At 41.1% G+C, this 16,365-nt stretch overlaps 1 protein-coding gene across 6 annotated transcripts in view; it reads right to left on the reverse strand.

Annotated features, from left to right (window-relative positions):
- SASH1 (SAM and SH3 domain containing 1) overlaps window positions 1–16,365 on the reverse strand; it is a 309,529-nt gene that overhangs the window by 50,426 nt on the left and 242,738 nt on the right. For all 6 annotated transcript variants that reach the window (XM_059177298.1, XM_059177296.1, XM_059177300.1 and 3 more), the window contains one exon: window positions 14,510–14,611. In XM_059177298.1, the coding sequence (XP_059033281.1) occupies window positions 14,510–14,611 (102 nt within the window). The remainder of the gene's footprint in view (window positions 1–14,509; window positions 14,612–16,365) is intronic.

A 16,365-nucleotide genomic window follows, 5' to 3' on the forward strand; every position in this document is an offset into this window, starting at 1 on the left:
CATTGCCCTCTGAAATTAGGAGATTTTTGTCAGCATATGGACAAAACGAAAAGATTCCATTCTTCTCCCAGAGGTGCAGTATAACACTGAAATAATCTCTCTGGCAGTTTCAAAATTAACTAGTTGTCTCCAGATTTGAAGAAAGAAGAGGAAGAGGAGAATATAATTATATGATACTTTTATTTGTAAAAAGTATGTGAGAATTTGAGGTAATAATACGGTCCCCCAGGGGCAAAGGCTTGTCAGCACTTAATTCATTTTTTTTTTTTTTTTTTTTAAAGATTTTATTTATTTATTTGACAGAGAGAGATCACAAGTACATGGAGAGGCAGGCAGAGAGAGAGAGAGAGAGAGAGAGAAGCAGGCTCCCTGCTGAGCAGAGAGCCCGATGTGGGACTCGATCCCAGGACCCTGAGATCATGACCTGAGCCGAAGGCAGCGGCTTTAACCCACTGAGCCACTCAGGCGCCCCAGCACTTAATTCATTTAAGAAACTGTTTAAAGAACCAACTAAAAACCAAAGAAATAGCAAATGGCTGCTACATTCCACAGTAAGTTCTATTCTTTTTCTTAAACTCCTGAACTTTGCATTTTTAAAAAATCAGCCCCAAATAAAGTTGCTCATTTCCCCACAGGAGGAGGGAAAAAACAGGACTCTAGGATACATAACTAAGCATCCCAGACTGGGATGACAGGTCAGCCCAGCCATCCCGAATCTTCAAGTTGCCATGGGGCAGAGAGAATGCTTTTCCTTGTCCTCAAAGGGGTTGATGGGGATGAGAAAGATACATGGAGGAAAGAGAAGTGAATTCTCCCTTTACTCTGTAAATGTCTGGAAGATTTTTCTGCCAGAGGTTTTATCACCCTGCCCATAGGCCAGAGAACCCCACTGCTCACATAAATTAGCTGAGTTAAGGTAACAAAGACATGATGGGAAGCACTCAAGAGCTCTCCAGGTCCCTCTGTTAAGAGTGGGGTAGTGTTACCGAAAGCCACGCTATGGTGCCAAGCACAGTGAAGACCAAAGCAAAACACCAAACCCACTCATTCTCAAGTGCATTCAGTTCTCACATAGCCTGTGCCATGGAAAAAGGATGATTCAGAACAGAACTGCCAAGTAGGGCAATTACATATGTGTTTGAGGCTCTAGTTTCTGGAGCTGATACAAGTTTTCATTCCAAAAGTGGTAAGTGTCCTAAGGGACTGGGTGGTGTTTGCAAAGTCACATTACTTTCATGGCATCTGAGACAGACTGATTCATGGATCAGGCACGACGACTTCTTGGACAGGGCTGCCAAACAAACTTGTCCAGGCATATGATGATGGGAAATTATAGAAAATTGACAGAAAACAGAGAAAACTGCCTACATGGCAATGGAGAGGAGGTACAGACACCAAGTTCGATCCTTCACCAAATCTTCGGCCATAGATCAGCACAATTGTCTCTTGAAGTCACAAGCCGGCAGGCCAATTTTACCTCCTAGGGTCATGAGCTATGATCTTAACATAAGTACCCTTATGTCTGTTAGAACAAATAATAAGCAAACTTATTTTGATTGAATTGCTTCAATAAGCAAATTTACTTCCAAATCGAAGAAATCAAGGCTGAATCCTTAGAAAAGAATCATTCGGAGCTAGTAATGTTGTTTGTGGTCCTGTCCTTGGCTATCAGGTCATGATGATTGCTGAAAACCAGACCACAGAATATCCTTCCCACAACAACTAACAAAATGAGCAACAGCCTCCAAAAAGCAAAATTACTAAAAACTAGCAAAATATTCCACCAAAAGCACCCAAACAAGGAAATGTATATAAGCTAAGAATAATTTTAAGCTTTAAAACTTCACGGCGGGGCTCCTGGATGGCTCAGTGGGTTAATCGTTTGCCTTTGGCTCAGCTCATGATCCCAGAGATCTTGAGTGCTTCCCATCATATCTTTGTTACCTTAACTCAGCTAATTTATGTGAGCAGTGGGGTTCTCTGGCCTTTGGGCAGGGTGATAAAACCTCTGGCAGAAAAATCTTCCAGACATTTACAGAGTAAAGGGAGAATTCACTTCTCTTTCCTCCATGTATCTTTCTCATCCCCATCAACCCCTTTGAGGACAAGGAAAAGCATTCTCTCTGCCCCATGGCAACTTGAAGATTCGGGATGGCTGGGCTGACCTGGGATTGAGTTCCATATTGGGCTCTTTGCTCAGTGGGGAGCCTCCTTCCCCCTCTTCCTCTGCCTGCCGCTCCCCTTGCTTGTGTTCTCTTTCTCTCTGTAATAAATAAATGAAGTCTTAGAATAAAATAAAATTTCATGGTCGAGGGAGGAAACAAATTTCTGAAGCCCAAAAGAAAAGGCCTCACTACTCTAAAAGCTACATCAGTAGGAATCTTGAGAATTATTCCATGGAATTTTCAATCTTGAAGGAATTTAAACTCTGTCGCGCTTTTTTTTTTTTTGGATCTAGGACCAGTGGAAATTGCTTCAGGAGACTTATGAGTGAAAGGATGGAAAGTTAGTAGTAAGGCTGATTCTGAGTGAAATAAAGCCTCTTAGAAATTCACTAGAATGGTGGGGGGGCGGGGAAGAGAAATTCACCAGAATTGGAAAAATGAATTAAAGGCAGACTATATGTGGCCTACCTATTTCCCCACACCATCCAGCATGAACCGTGGTGCAGCACGTTTAACACAATCTTGGGAGAGAGATGGCGGAGTCCAGGTATGCTAGCAAAGACCACACTCCCCCTCGGGGATATCCCTATATCTTGGGCCATTACATCAGGCTATAGCAACAAACATGAATGGACCACAAAACAAAGCCCTCAACTGTAGCCTAGAAGAAGGAAAACAATCTCTTGTCAGACAGCATGACAAACAGGTCAAAAAGTGATCTTCATTATATCAGCACGTGTGGAAAATCTGACCTGAGCTAGCCGGGTATGTTCAAGGTGAAAGGAAATGTATGATGACCATTCAAACTTACCAGCCGGGGTAAAAAAGAGAGAAAAAGCATGGGAGAACACAAAGATCTCATCTTTTGATCCCTTCTCTCTATCAGATGAAAATACAACTCAAGGAGCAGGAAGAAATTCCTAACAGTTACTTCACACTATAAAATAATTTAGTAAGAACACAAAGTCAGTTAAGGAGACTTCAAAGACAGGATGAAAAACATTAATGATGTTAATTTAAGAAAATTGTAGTCTGAAGGAAAGAAAGGACCCAAACAACCTATTGCAGAACCAATTTTAAGTAAGAAGGAACAAAGAACTAGGATCTATACCCCAGAGGTCCAAGTACTGATACAGAGAAAAGCTGTATCCATTTAAATCCGTCTCCTCCTATGCTCCAGGTTCTAAGATTTCCCCAGCTCTTCACCAAAGCTTGAGCCCCGCTGCTATCTCTACCTGACACAGGCTTCTCTCTCTTCTCTGGCGAGCTCTCACTTGGCTTCAGCTTCTCTGGGAAGGCTTCCCACTCTCCTCACTAGTGCTTAATGGACTTTGTGTGTATACTTAATACACTAGGTAGAAATACTCCAATTAAATCCTCATCGGTGCTATCTCCTTGCCTGTCTGTCCCTGCCAAATACAAATCCCTGTGTATAGGGCCAGGCCCGTAGTAGGAACTCAGTTATGTGTGTACAACGAAGGAGTAAAAGAATGCTCATGGCCGCGTTCTTTCACCTACACTCTAGGTCAAAGTGCAGGTAAGAACTTCTTTTAGGAACTGATTATACAATGCTATCAGCCTTATATCAGTAATGGTACAATCGGTAAGGGATGACAGAAGGTCTGTGGTACAAAAGGAGAGGAACAAGGGACAAGAAGAAGAGAATCAAGGGAGGTTTCGACAGACATTATTCTGTAAACAGAATTTGAATTAGAATTTCGTTGTATCAAAATATTGCTATCCAAAAGAGTGTCATTGTCTGATGACTGGCTACAGGGCTAAGAGGTTTTTTTTTTTTTTTTTTTAAGATTTATTTATTATTTTAGAGAGAGAGAGTGAGCAGGGGGAGGGGCAGAGGGAGAGGGATAGAGAGACTCCTCAGGCAGACTTCCCACTGAGCAGGGAGCCTGACCTGGGGCTCCATCCCAGGATCCCAAGATCATGACCTCAGTTAAAAATCAAAATTTGGGGGCATCGGGGTGGCTCAGTGGGTTAAGCCTCGGCCTTTGGCTCAGGTCATGATCTCAGGGTTCTGGGACCAAGCCCCGCATCAGGCTCTCTGCTCAGCAGGGAGCCTGCTTCCTCCTTCCCCCACCTGCTAGCCTACTTGTGATCTCTTTCTCTGTCAAATAAATAAATAATATTTTTAAAAAATCAAAATTTGTACACTTATCCCAGTCCTGGGTGGACTGGGCCACCTAGGTGCCCCACGAGTTTTGATAAAACAGGTAACTAGTAACTTAAGATTCAAATGGACTTGAACAAAGTGATGGGCAGCCTATGACCTCTATCAGTTGGCTTGGGCTACAGGTGGCCCTCAGTCCAGGTCCTACTCTCAAACCACAGTGAGGGCCGGGATCTTTCTAACCCATCCGTTATATAAGATCTGGCACTAGGGCAAACGATTCAAGGAGGAATTAACATGTAATAAATCTTATTTAATAAGTGATGGACATTCTCTCTTACCCCAATCTCCTGGAGGTTACTTCCGAAAGCAAAACCAAAACTGGAGTTGCAAATCTAAATGCCAATCCTTAACCCAGATTCCACTACAAGTGTCTTCACTTTGATGCCTATCAGCCGGCAGGGGAAATGTAGTACATCCTGTCCGGTATTCAGCTATTGGGTTGGACAAATAAATCTGCCATTTTTATATGCCGAAAGCTAGTAACTCCAGTTTCCCCTGACTCAACCAAATAAAAGAATCAACACAATAGAATGTATCCAAAAGCAACCTTAAGTTTTTTAAATGTTAAAAATAGGTTCCCTCAGCTTATGCAGTACCTGGTTATTTTGTCACTATTTTGTTTTTTTTCCACGGGGCCCCTGATACCCTTCAGCAGCCTCAACTCTCTGTAACCCTACAGACCGGTGAAGAGAGAGATGTGCCAAGTCAGTCCACTGGGTACAAAGAGCCACATCCGCAGTGACTTCCGGGTGGCCATGAGCGAGCTCTCCACCACGACCAGCCAGAAGCCCACACCCACGCACTCAGAGAGTCCCCCTCAGCACGGCCAGGCCATAGGTAATTTCCCTACAGTTAACTGCTTATTCTTCCCAAACGTTAAATCACAAAGCACAACATGATCATTGAAATCATATCGCACCCAGCCCCACACCCACTCACAGAATAACACCTTCTGAAACAGAAGACGAACTGATTGGTGTTTGCTAAAAGCACAGCTAAGCTAACACAGGCCGGCTGCACGCAGCTTGTTCTCGCAGCTCTAGCCGATCTGCTGTAATACGTGAGCATTTGCGAGCATGTTAATGACGCAGCCAAAAAATTTGCACTTTCATGGGAACTCAAGTATTTTAAGAGTAACGGTTAATGGAAAGGTAAAAGATCTAAACATAAAGTAATAGAAACTGGCATTCACTGGGTATTTACTTGGTGCCATTTAATTCTTGCAACACCTGTTTGGAGTAGGTATACTTGTTCCTGCTTTTCCAGATGAGAAAACAGAGGCACAAACTGATGAGACAACTTTCTCACAGAGGCAGCGCTAATGGGGGGTGGGAAGCGGGTAGAGCCGGACCTGAACCCAAAGGCTGCGTCCCAGTTAACCGGCCCCTCCCCTCAGAATGCTGGGCAAGGGCAAGCACCCAGCTTTCCCGAGGGCAGAGCCTGCTTCCGGGCTAACTTTGTTTAGAGAGGATGATCTTCAGGCGCTCCCAGAAAATGTACGCCTCAAGCTTTGGCCTCCGTCCCAGGGAGAAGGCTGGGGACGAGAGGGTGGTGTGGAATTAATGACAAAAAGTCATCTAAACAACAGTTCTCGGTCAGCTTACATGCAGTTAGGGCAAAATTCATCTTTCTCAAGAGACTTCACTATGCGTGTTGTTCCAATGGTCTGATTTTTTTTGTCTCCTGGACTCACCACAAGCTGCAGGTCTCAAGAATCATCCCTTTTACCCTTCTAAAGGTAATTTTAATATGTCTCTGTTTTATTTGCACTTTAGTTTCAAAAGCACTTTTGTTGAAATTAAGAGTAGTGTTTCTTCCTGTATCTTCCCACCCAGTCAAATAAAAAAGAAATTTACAGAAAGTACCTATAAAAGTCTGAATAATCATCTGAAGGCTGCAAGTATGCATTAAAAGACCAGAATCAATAAAAGTTATTTTTAACATAGTTAACATTTAGAAAGACTTAGAAAAGTGGTTGTTATTCTGGCACTGTGTCATAGAAGGAATTGCTGACATCTGTCCCAGGGACACAAGGTATACATGGCCTCTGGCAAATCATCGGCAGCCATATTTCTCTTTCTCCTGGTCATATTACAAGTCAAACGAGTAAGGCTCTTCGGTTTAAGAAATAAGGAGCTGAAGCACACATCCACTGATCCCGTCTTCCAGCCCAGCTAATACAACCATTAAAGCTTCAACGAGCAGAACCATCTTCCAGCCCCAAATCAAAAGTTACCTTGCCAATTAGAATTCTATTAAGCTGAAACCCATATATGAAGAGTCATGAAAAAAAAATTCTCTAGGAAAAGAGATACAAAGAAAAAAATGCAAACACTATTAAAAGCAAACAGTTTAGGGGTGCCTGGGGTGTCTCAGTTGGTTGGGTGTCCAACTCTTGATTTTGGTACTCTTCCCCTCCCGCTGTCCTTCCTCCAACACCCCCCCCCCCAAAAAAAAGCCCACAAAAAACACAGTTTATCCAGAAATAAAAGTAATTTAGTTATTTTTATGCTTGGAATCTACCCTCTCTTAAATTTCCTTATTAAAAACCAGCATAGCAGAGACACTATTGGTAAGTCAACCATTTTCACAGACAATCTTTACAGTATCTATAATGCCAGCTCTCACTCTGTAGTATATATGAATCTTCACACAATTTATGCATCTAAAAATATTCACTCAGAGTAAGCAAAATATGAAAATCATATTTTTTGTAATTGCTAGGAAAATCTATAGATGGGAAAAACTTTTGTAAATTCATCATGTGTTATCATAAAAACAATTCTTCTTATGGGGTCAGATTTCCCCAATGAGGAAGCTAATGGTATTGATTTCTATTTCCTTCTAACACTAACACCTCTAAAATATAAAACTTCTATAAAGCTTCACCTATACACCTTGTCTAGAAGTCCACCCTAGTAAATGAAACATATTCAAAAGAAACACATTAAGATAGCCAAGTTTTTTTTTTTTTTTTTTAAATCTGATTCAACCCATAATAGGCAGACTCTTAAGAGCATCAATATATGGATGCCCCTTGAATGAGAAGGACAGGTCAATCTGTCCATGAACCCCATGTGCATGGGCTCGGCTCTCCCACTACATTCTGTGTTAGGTTATTAAACTGTGAGTCTTTGCTTTGGCCATAATAGAAATCAAGCCATTCACCACAAGAACTACTAAAAAAGTAACTTTGGGGGCACCTGGGTGGCTCTATCGGTTAAGCATCTGCCTTCAGCTCAGATGATGGTCTCAGGGTCCTGGGATCGAGCCCCGCATCGGGCTCTCTGCTCAGTAGGGAGTCTGCTTCTCCCTCTCTTTTTGCCCCTTCCCCTGGCTTGTGCTCTCTCTCTCTCAAATAAATAAATGAAATATTTAAAAAAAAAAAAAAAGTAACTTTATGGAATGCTCTCCTGACTTTCTTCACATTATCTTTTAGGAAGTTCTAGTGTAGACTAAGGCTGTGGCAGCTTCTCCTTTTGAAATACCAGACCTGCAGCCTCTGCTTGCACGCAACGGCTGCTGTAAGAAAAGCGGGGGAAGGGACTCTGGAGAGCTAAATAAAACCTGCCTGACAATGAGGTACAAGTTTACAGTTTATAATTTTAGGAAGCCCCAAAAAGACTTAACCGTCTTGCATTATAACCAAAACATCTCATCACAGGGGGATATTTTAGTTGAGACTTTGAAAGTCCTCAGACAAGGAAACACTTAAAATAGCATTTTGTTAGAAGTGGAAGTGAGCACTTGATGTGTCTTTTTTGCCCAAACTCTGGGACACAGTTCAACCCATGGCTCTCCTGTGCCTTAAACGCAGTTAGTGGCGAAATATATTCAGAGCTGGCTGCAAGGAAAGGCCATGAAGAGTGCACAGGTGGACAAAAGGTGTTGCTATGCCTCAGCTAGAACTTTAGACCCCTCCTTGCACAAATACTTCCTGACTAAATTTCCCCAAATGTAGAAGATCAATTATAAAACCATGGCTTGTGTTACAAAATAACTCCCTTCACGGAATATTTCACCATAGTTGCTTCATCCTAGTGAGGAGCTCCAGTATAGACACAGAATTCCAATTTTTTCCTGGAACACATTTTGTATCAAGAGAAACAAACAGACGGGACCAAAATAAATGTCTACAATGGACTTGTGCCTTCTTATCCTTGTTGTTGCTTTAATTTCTCTTTAACATCATATATTTTTAAAATAACTTAAATCACATCATAATTAAACAATTTTCAATTTAACAATTTGTGAAAGATGTTTCACTGCAAACATTTTTAATATTTGAGAACCAAATACAGATCACCAAGTTTTACCTACAAATTTGGCAGAAATATCAAAATTATGATTTACTAAAACATACTCCTTGTGTACAAATCTCTAAACCCCTGGAGGATGGACAGCATTTCATTAAATGTTTTCTTAACGAGAAGGTAAACTGAGCCTCAAGGCACAAAAGTTGAAAACTGAAAAGGAGAACTCCCAAAACCTCCCCCTACAGGAGGCAAAGGAAAACAAAATTTATCAAACTAAGATGAAAAATATTAAAACGTATGTCCAGATATTTAGCCAGGAATCAAGTGAAGCACTCAAACCAGAAACTCTTTTTAAAAACTCTAACACTCACAACAGAAGTTTGTTATTAATGAGAAACAGCACAGAACACATTCTCCTCTGGCAAAGAGAGAGCTATTTTTCACTTCCCCTGGTAACTATCTTTAGTACTTTACATTCTTGGAAACCAGGAATGTGAATATGGATTTATTGTGAAGCAACACGCAATGATCTAATGTCAGTTATGGGGGTGGGGGGTCTATGAAATCAGTGCCAATGAAATCCTAAAGCACGACAGGCATCAATATAGGCATTGAATCTCGTGACAAAGGGCTTGTGATCCCTGAAACGTCCATGGCCTGGACATTCCCAGCTCTGGCCAGTGGGCTATTTACATCTCAGTCTAGAAAAGAATCAATAGGCAACTGAAAAGCCCGGGCTCTCGCACAAAAGATAATCAAAGCGTCTAACCCACGGTGGCTGGAGGAGGACACAGCGGGATTTATCTGAAATTAATTACTCCGCTATCAGGCGAAGGTAGCATAATTGAGAAGGAATATCTTGGCTGGAGTTTCTTGCTGAGTCTCCATAAAAACACAGGACGGGCCAGGGGGTAGGGTGAGGGGGCGAGAGTTACATACATTAGGATTGCAATCAAGTTCAAGCAAACTTCAGTGCCAATGGCGGTCAGCTGTAGGAATGTGCAGCGTGACTGGAAATGGGTGCGGCAGCGTGCGCGAAGCCAGCTAGCAAAATACGCAGTGTAAATAATATCGCTTCAGCAAACTCCACTGCCGAATGGCCTGTCTTCACCTACATCTCTCAGCAAAAAGTTGCTCCGGCGCTTCTGGAAGATTGTACTGGAAATGGAGGGTGCCAACTAGAACAGGCTGAATTCATTTTTGCATCATCTACGAAGAAACGGTCTGCTGAGAAGCTAATAACGTGAGTGTGTACATGACATCTAAAGTCTGTGTGAGCACATGTGGGGGTGATTTTAACCTCTGCGCTACTGGGGAAACTCAGGGCGGGCAGGGCCCATCTCTCCTACTCCTCTACCTCTGTAGCCTGACTAGCTATGGCATTAAGCCGGGTATACAGCAAGCGCTTTCTAGATGTCTCCTCAGTGAACAAAGAAATAATGCTCAAGGGAATGAATGTCCAACTTCTAAGAAGTACCCCCTTTCTTCTGACAATTTCTACCAAGGTGATGGTTCTGATACCATCTGAAGGTGGTTAATAACTAAAAACCAATACCTAATAATGAATGCTTTCTGAACAGCTTGTTCAAAACCATCATTGTACTTAATTTATATTAACTTTTCCTAAATGTGACAAGCCTCTCACATTTAGTGTGTGTGTGTCAGAAACACAGTCCTGTGTTTCTGACTGGATAGTCTTAGAACCTCCCCCTTGACTCAGATGCTATTAATCAGGACAGAATACAGTGAGTCTGACGCTAGAGGACCCAACGATGGACAGCTGGGTCTTTGTGTTCTCCCCCAGCAGGCTTTGAATAGCATCAGTCCTGAGTTACTGTATTTATTCTTCATGCTTCTTTAGGTTCATGATTTACATTTATATTATGCTAGACTTCAGGACAAGGGGATAAGAGTCATGAAAAAGGTACACTGAAATCCATGAGCATGGTTCTTTTGATTACCTCATAGTCCCAGCACACAATGCTGGCTAGCATAGGATACATTTATTATTATAAAGGGTAATGTCTCAGTCTCTCACATAAAAGCAACAAAGCAGGGCTTTCAAATTAACAATCCCCTGGGTTTTTTTTCTTTTTCTTCACTTTCTTTTTTTTTCTTTCTTTCGTTCTTTCTTTCTTTCTTTCTTTAGCTGAAATGTAAATCCAGTGCTTGACTCAGGAAATCAGGGACAAGGAGATAGCGGAAAGCTTACATTTACTTCTGACAAGCCATCGTCTGTTGCTTAGATGCAAAGAAGTGTGATGTAGGACATGAAACATGCTCTTCGAGCAGCCAGGGGAGATGAACATTTAAATACAACTTTGGGGGTGCCTGGGTGGCTCAGTGGGCTAAAGCTGATCCCAGGGTCCTGGGATCAAGCCCCGCATCAGGCTCTCTGCTCCGCAGGGAGCCTGCTTCCTCCTCTCTCTCTCTCTCTGCCTGCATCTCTGCCTACTCATGATCTCTGTCTGTCAAATAAATAAATAAAATCTTTAAATAAATAAATAAATACAACTTTGTCCACTGAATATTTCTTTTTGAACATGCCATATGAACTGGACACTGAATTAGACACTCACTGGAGACACTTTCTTGCTCAAAGAGCTCATGATTCCCAAGGAGGCTACAAGATGCATGATGAATTCCTATACTCTAGGATAAAGGTCAGGCTTCATGTACAATGCTAGTTTAACAAGGCACAGAATAGGAAGCAATAAAATAAACTTAAGAAGGCTGAAGGAAGTTTCAGAAGAGGTGACAGTTGGACTTTATCTTGAAGGACATACAGAATTTTACCTGGAAAAATCTGGAGGAAGATATTCTCAGTGGAGGAAATTGCCTGAATTAAAGTAGAGTGTGGACAATACAAGGTGTGTTCAGTAACACAGGCAGGGTCCAGTGTGGATGGAGTGGAGGCTATTAGGGGTAAGGGGGTGGCAGAGGAGAGCAGACATACTGACTAAAGCCAGACTGCAAAGTGTCTCGAGTGTGCCAGAATGTTTGGAATTTATCTTACAGAACTGGAAAACCAGCAGGCTTTTTGAAAGCAGGAGCTTGCAAGAAGAGAGGTATGTTCTGGAGCGATGACTACCAGTATAGAGCATGGACAAGAGGAGACAAGAAGCTGAAGACATGGAGGTAGAGTTGCTTCCAGATTTTAAGAAAGAACGAACCTAACCAAACAAAGCATTTACATAATAAGTGAAAAAGGGCAACTCCCTCCATTCCTACTACCTGCAGTTGGATGATGGCATCACAAGATATCTGCTTGAAACTCGAAACTCTTCCTGTGGAACTCCTAGGAAGCATGTTTGGTCACATTAAAACAGCATGAATAGGGGCACCTGAGTAAAGTCAGTCAAACGTCTGTCTTTTGCTCAGGTCATGATCCTAGGGGTCCAGGGACTGAGCCCCATGTCTGGCTCCCTGCTCAACAGGTAGCCTGCTTCTCCCTCTCCCTCTGTTGTTCCCCCTGTATGTGCTCTCTCTGTCAAATGAATAAATAAAATCTTAAAAAAAAAATAAGATAGCATGAATAATAAAGGTCATTCAAATTAGAAAAGAAGTAAAACTGTCTCTGTTCACAAATGACACAATCTTCTATGGGGAAAAGCCCAAAGATTCTACCACACAAAACCTATTAGAGATTAAGAAACGGATTCAGCCAAGTTGAGGGACACAAGATCAACAGTCAGTTCCATTTTTATACACTAGCTATGAAAATGTGAAAAAAAGAAAATAAGCATTAAAAAATGATATAATACTTGGAAATAAACTTAACTAAGGAGGTAAGATGTGTACACTGAAAATTACAAAACATTGCTGAAAGATTTAAAGAAGACATAAAGAAATGCAAAGATACCCTATGTACATAGATCAGAAGAACTTCCTACTATTAAGATGACAATACTAAAAAAAAACCAAAATAAACAAACAAAAAAAGATGACAATACTACCCAAATCAACTACAGATTCACTGCAATCTCTATCAAAATCTCATGGCATCTTTTGTGGAAAAAGAAAAACCCATCTTAAAATTCATATGAACTCTTAAAGGACCTGGATAGCTAAAACAATCTGAAAAAGAATCAAGTTAGAGGGTTCACATGTCTTGATTTCAAAACTTACTACAAAGCTACATTAATCAAAACAGTGTAATACCTACAATGGAAAGACATATAAACCAATGGGATAAAATAAGAGAGCCCAGAAATAAAATCTAGTCTATATGGTCAATTAATTTTTGAAAAGGAAGCCAAGACCAGTCAATGAGGAAAGAACAGTCCTTTCAACAAATGGTTCTGGGAAAACTGGGTATCTATCTGCAAAAGAATGAAGTTGGACCTGTATGCTATTATCATATACACACATAAACTTAAAATGGGCCAAAGACCTAAACTTAAGAGCTGAAACTATAAAACTCTGAAAAGAAAACAGGAGAAAATCTTCATGATATTGGATTTGGCAAAGCTTTCTTGGATATGACACCAAAAGCACAGGGAACAAAAGCAAAGGGAAATTGGACTTCAAACTTAGAAACTTTTTATGCATCAAAAGACATCAAGAAAGTGAAAAAGTTGGGATGCCTGGGTGGCTCAGTGGGCTAAACCTCTGCCTTCAGCTCAGGTCATGATCTCAGGGCCTTGGGATCGAGCCCTGCATCAGGCACTCTGCTTCCTCCTCTCTCTCTCTGCCTGCCTCTCTGCCTACTTGTGATCTTTGTCTGTCAAGCGAATAAATAAAATCTTAAAAAAAAAGAAGAAAGTGAAAAGGCAACCCTAAAATGAAAGAAACTATTTATATCATGCAACTGATAAGGGATTAATAGCCAGAATATACAAAGAACTCCTACAACTCAACAGCCAACAATAAAACAGCCCAATTCAAGAATGAGCAAAGAACTTGAATAGACATTTCTTTTATATATATATATATCATTAGTCATTAGAGAAATGCAAATCAAAGTCACAACAAGACATCATTTTACACCCATTAGGATGGCTATTAACAAAAAAGGGGGAAATTACAAGTGTTGGTGAGAAGTAAAATAAAACTGGAACATTTACACATTGCTGTACAATGACGCAGCCATACTGGACAACTGTATAATGGCTCCTTTAAAAAGTAAATGTATAATAAACATGTGATCTAGAAATTCTCCACCTAGATACATACTGAAAAGAACTGAAAGCAAGTACTCGAACAGATATTCATATATTAATGTTCATAGTAGCATTGTTTACAACAGCCAAAAGGTAGAAACACCCAAGTGTCAATCAACAGACAAATGGTTAAACAAAATGTGGTATATCCATATGGTAGAGTATTACTTATCCTTAAAAAAGGAATGAAGTTCTGGCATATGCTGCAATGTGGATGAACCTTGAGAACATTTATGCTACATGAAATAAACCAGATGCAGAAGGACAAATATTGTATGATTCCATGTATATAAAGGACCCAGAATAGTCAAATCTCATAGAGCTAGAAAGTAAAATGGTGGCTTCCTAAATTTATGGAAGGGGAGTTACTGGTTAATGGTTATGGAATTTCTGTTTTGGATGCTGAGAAAGTTCTGGATGTGTATTTTATGACGATGCCACAGCAACGTGAATGTGCTTAATGCTACTGAACTGAATATTAACTGAACATAAAAATGTTTTTAAGGTTAAATTTTAAATTACATATGATTTACCACAATTATGAAGTAACAGAATCAACAGCACTATTTTGACTGCAGATAAGTCCATCAAGAAAACTGAGTAACACGTCAGAAGAGATGCTTCTTTTCAGATCCCGGGTGGGAGCTGGTAATGGCAGAAGGAAGTTCAAAGGCAGAAGTTGGCTAAAATCTACTTTGTAGTAGAAGCGGTCAAGTTGCTCAGAAACAGTAAACTTACATTGCAGTTTGATGAGCCATCGAATGTTGGGTAAGAACCGTCTGGCCAGTCGGCAGGGTCCAAGGCCGCTGACTGCCGGTGCTGGGCCTCATACTCCTTGAGCTACAACAAAAGAAAATGAAAATTGACATGGAAATAATGGCCATGGCTGCCTACCAGGCAGCAGAGAGAATGCTCTGGGCACTTTCTTCATGCCGCTGCTGGGGACTCAGTGCCAGCCAAAGACAAGGTTCCCCGAACTGACAGGAAGACGTACACCCTGCCCTGTGATTTTTCATCTACATCAAACTGACAGACACAACAGATTCTTTGTATTTGGTGTTCTAAAAAGAACCTTGATTTTCCCTCCAAGACCCTCCAGCCTCAATACTTATCTTTCTCAGTTCAACTGTAAGTTCAAAAACAGAAATTGTCTGTAGCCTGGCCTCTGAATTACCTGTCTTTGTCGAAGACACAACGTGGTAGACTATGGGCATTTTGGTGAAACAGAGGTGGAAGCCTGAAACAGATTCTCTAAAATCACTTGCTTTTCTTGCAACTGACTGTTTCAAGTTACCAATTCCTTGTTCTCACCTAACAAACATTGTGAGCCTTATCGGGCACCCTTGTGGAGGAGAGGAAAATAACGAGCTATCTAGAGTATGTTCCGAGACATCTCCAGTTTGGGTTTAGAAATTCCCTTTACACTTTCTGAAAATAGAAAGACAAGTGAAAGATTATAGGAAATTGACAAGTTTAAGCGAACAGAAAGGTCTTTTAGAATTACAAATGTGAGAGGTTCTAGGCGTGCTTTCATCAAACACATAGAAATTTAACTCTGCAACACAATACGGTTAAGTTACCACTGTATCAAAATTCTATTACAAAGCAGTTTTTAGGTATGAATTTCACACTGATGAAATCATGTTCTATAAATCAAGATGTCAAAAAACAGAAACGATCTGGCCTAACAGCCCAGGAGAAGGTGCTAGGACTGTTCTCAACCACTGGAGCCACGTGGACATGGCAAAGCCACCATGCTGACAGCATCCCTCTAGAGAAAAGGCAACTTTGCAAAGTATCACTGCTACCATGAAATTCTTTGCTGCACATACTTGTGACAGGAGATAGACATGGGAAGGCAGACAGTATTGATTAATGGGTAAGAGCTTGGCTGCAGAACCAAGTATCAGCTTGGAACGCTGGGGCAAATTACTTAACTCCTTTGTGCCTCAGTTCCTCTATCTGGAAAATGGGGATGACAATAAACTATCTCACAGAACTATTACTAGAATTATGTAAGATAATGCAACAAAACTTAGCACCCATACCAAAGCAAAGACTCATGACGAACACAGCCTTGTGGTTCCCGATAAAAGAGAGCTGACAGCTCACGTCAGCTCCAGGGGTTTGAACTTCTGCTATTTGCGAGTAGCACTTTAATCTTTCTAGTACTTTAGGGACATGGATATTGCTCTAATCTTCATGGTATATTTAAATTATATATTAGAATGGTCTTTCTTTCCACATTTTTTTTTTAAAAGATTTTATTTATTTATTTGACAGACAGAGATCACAAGCAGGCAGAGAGGCAGGCAGAGACAGAGAAGGAAGCAGGCTCCCCGCTGAGCACAGAGCCCGATGCGGGGCTCGATCCCAGGACCCTGAGATCATGACCTGAGCCGAAGGCAGAGGCTTAACCCACTGAGCCACCCAGGCGCCCCCCACATTTTCTGATTTCTGAAATGCTACATTCTTCCCGCATGACTGAAAGACACAGTTATCATTTGTTTTCTCCCAGTCTCTGCCATACTTTCATATTCCACCTAGGCTCAACTTCGAGAAGCCACTAAATGAGCTTTATCTTTAATTGAAAC

This window comes from Mustela lutreola, chromosome 6 (assembly GCF_030435805.1).
Source record: "Mustela lutreola isolate mMusLut2 chromosome 6, mMusLut2.pri, whole genome shotgun sequence".
Lineage (NCBI taxonomy): Eukaryota > Metazoa > Chordata > Mammalia > Carnivora > Mustelidae > Mustela > Mustela lutreola.